Source organism: Octopus bimaculoides, chromosome 1 (assembly GCF_001194135.2).
Source record: "Octopus bimaculoides isolate UCB-OBI-ISO-001 chromosome 1, ASM119413v2, whole genome shotgun sequence".
Classification (NCBI taxonomy): Eukaryota; Metazoa; Mollusca; class Cephalopoda; order Octopoda; family Octopodidae; genus Octopus; species Octopus bimaculoides.
The window spans coordinates 107,316,511-107,319,928 of NC_068981.1; the positions used below are offsets into that span (position 1 = coordinate 107,316,511).

The window sequence follows — 3,418 nt, forward strand, 5'->3', positions numbered from 1 at the left end:
TATATATATATATATATATATATGTATATATATATATATATGGGAGAAAGAGAGAGAGGCAAATTATTTCTACAAATACACATTTGATGTAATTTTTTTTTCTATCACACCCACTGTGTAATTCTGTCTATAGCTACCAGTGTTTAAGTTTCTTCTCTGTGGCTCTGCTGCTGAATTTAACTTCTACAAATCTATGGTACCGTATGTTAGTCTTATTCAGTCAAGATTGAAAAAAAGACCACCAAAAGAAAGTGGTATGAAAAGTTGTAAAGGGATAACAATCTTGATGTTTCATATTGTAAAGACAGATTGCAACTTCTATTGTGATAATAAAAAGAAAACTGGGTCAAGTAGCTACTTCATTAATAGTGCAGAAATTGTCTTTTCACACATTTGATGTGATGCTTAATATGAAATGGCTCTTGACTATGTAAATTGCCAACAAGAGTAGTGAAAAGCTTGCTCCTGCAGTTTCTGCTTGAGAGAAAGCATCTGTGATGATCTATTTCACTTCTGGAAGTTTTATATTAGAAACTACCTAAGAACAAGATCTTGTGAACACTTAGGATTTTCTTCCACTTACGCACTTATGGTTCAGTGAAAGAAAACAGTCCATACTGGTTCACCATCTTGTACACACACACACACACACAGCACAAATGACTCCTAGGATTACTTGTTCAAGGGAGCATTGTGAAGGTGCATGACTTAGTGGTTAGGGTTTGTACTCACAATCATGAGATCATGGTTTCAATTCCCAGATTGGTTGTGCATTGTGTTCTGAAGCAAAACACTTCATTTCACATTGTTACAGTCCACTCAGTTGTAACTGGGTAGCCTTGTGACAAATTTGCATACAAGGCTGAGATGGTGCCTCAGGAAAATCACCCAAACAGGGTCTTGTAAGCCATGTTTTGTATATGGCAATTAAAAGGAAGAATGGTATAACCTATACTGTGAATCCCAACTGGGGAGTCAACCATATCAAGGGGTGAATAAATGAAACCACATACTGAGGCTGAGTATGAACATGTTTAAAAAAAACTGTGAACCCAAGAAAATGCATTTGTTCAAAAAACATTCCAGGTATTAATGACCCAAGTTACTGGGTAGTCATTTATAGTAATTTGCAGAGTGAAATATATTAATACTAAAAATTAATAATAAAAATTAATACAAATTTTTAAAATGATTAGGAAACAATATATAAGAAATGGTAATGATACTGGAAATGGTGTTAAGACACACTAAGAAACTGATGAAAGGTTCTCAAAGGATAAATGCTCAGGATCTGGCTGATAAGTAAAACTCTGGAGTCAGCCATACAAATATACACACACAGATGCTATCTATCCATATAGATAGATACAGATGCTCACACATATCATTGTTATCATTAACTGTCCTTTTCTTACTGACATGAGTTGGAGGGTCATCAGTATTTGTGTCAGTTATCATGTCTCACCCCATTCTGGTATGGTTTCTATGGTTGAATACTCTTCCCATCACCAACCAATTTAAAGAGTATACTGGCTACATTTTATAATAGTACCAGCACTAGATATGTTGTCTTGTCTACTACAAGACCCCTCCTTACTCTGTTTTATTTTCGTTTGTTCACTATAATGTGACTGAGAGGATGAATAGAAGAGAAAGTATAGTGAGAATGATTGGTGCAAGAGGAGTAAGAGAGGAAGGGAATGATTGGCGCGAGAGTGACAAGGCTGCAACATGTTGGCAAAGAGACTGAACAGACACAACATGAGTAGTGTGAAAGGGTAAGAGTGAGAGAAGGAAACTGAATGGTGGAAGAGAGAGAGAGAGAGTACTAAAAGTGAGAGGATGATATCTACATCATAGAACTAAATACAAGTGAGGGAAGTGGTAGGAGGCACCTTCATACATTGTAAAACCAGCCGCAACAGGACTGTTGGTAGCAACTGTGATGGCAGTGCCCCAGTATGACCACAACCTATGAGTTGGAAGTGGTAGAAGGAACAAAATAAATAATAATATTTGCATTTTTTAAAGATGCTTCTGAAAGAATGCTTTCTAAATGTCATACCTTGCAGGGTATACCATTGTTAAACCACCGTTTGTTCCCACAAATGTAGCAATCACATCGTCTCGAAATCTGAAAGAAAATTAAGTCATCAAGTATGTTCTGTATAGACAGTATAATCTATATACAAAGTGTGACAAAAAAATATAGACAAAGAATTATCGAGGTACAATAAAAAAAAAAGATAAAACACCTTATTAAATTCAATTTCAAATCAAATAAGTAATTATCCAAAAATAGGAATAGTCAAAATCATTTTATTAAATGAATTTAATATTTTTGTTTTTACTTTTACTTTTAATTGCCAAATTTTTTAACATCTTTTTAATTGAAATTATTTTTGCAACTCCCCACCATCATAAGTCTTGCCATTGTGGAATGTTTTAGAAGCAGTTATAAAGGATACTAATGAATTGATCTAATTATGAAGTCTTTTGTTTGCTCATATTGAGAAAACTATCAAATAGAATATAAGTGTAAGGCTCAATTTGGTTTTGATTCACCATTGTTCTCAGGAAAATTATGAAGGTCATATGAAACATCTGATACAATCTTATGACTAAATGAAGGAAACCAATATACTTTGTTATTTATTCTTACTGATAGAGATCTAGAAATAATTTGTTCAGCCAATGTCCAATTTTCTTTTTCCCAAATTCATACAGCACAACTACCTTTACACTGTATTAAACCCTAACTTTTTATCAGTGCAATTTTGTCTCATCTTTGACAAAAAAATCATACATCATACAAATGTATTATAGAAAATGACAGTATATCACTACAAAAAAATAACATCTTTTGCTTCTTGTTATTTTTTAAACTTTTTTTAGAGGCTACAGGTAGACCTGAATAGTGAATTGTAAAGTAATTCTTCAATACTACTAAATTACTCATGATAGAAATTGAAAAGAATTATCATTTAGCCTCAGTAGAGACTTATTGATACATTAAAAGTTGTACTTTTTTCTAATCTTTTCATGATTATAATTCTAATGGATTGTGTATGTGCTTCAGTAATTTTCAATTTTCTCTATATATTGAAACAATATCATATTGGCATTAGAGAAGAGGATTTTAGTAGAGTTCTCCATGATCAACTGCTGAGGTGAAGCACTAACTTATGTATTAAAAGTAGTAGGTCAAGTAGTGAAATGAGTGAATTTAATTCAGTTAGTCTTTTACTTGTTTCAGCCTGTTGATTGTGGCCATGCTAAGACAGCACCATTTAAAAAGAGGAGGGAAATTCTTAATGGCTTCATTTCACAGTTAATTGACTTTCTCAAAGGAACAGTGTCTAATATTAATTGGATTTTCTTTTACTTTTTTGTAACAGAGGCTGTAGTCAGGTGACCA

General features: G+C 33.1%; 1 protein-coding gene across 6 annotated transcripts in view; it reads right to left on the reverse strand.

Moving 5' to 3' along the window:
* Positions 1-3,418, reverse strand: part of LOC106868291 (voltage-dependent calcium channel subunit alpha-2/delta-2) — a 207,694-nt gene that overhangs the window by 27,159 nt on the left and 177,117 nt on the right. For all 6 annotated transcript variants that reach the window (XM_052969102.1, XM_052969096.1, XM_052969095.1 and 3 more), the window contains one exon: positions 2,066-2,134. In XM_052969102.1, coding sequence (XP_052825062.1) covers positions 2,066-2,134 — 69 coding nt within the window. The remainder of the gene's footprint in view (positions 1-2,065; positions 2,135-3,418) is intronic.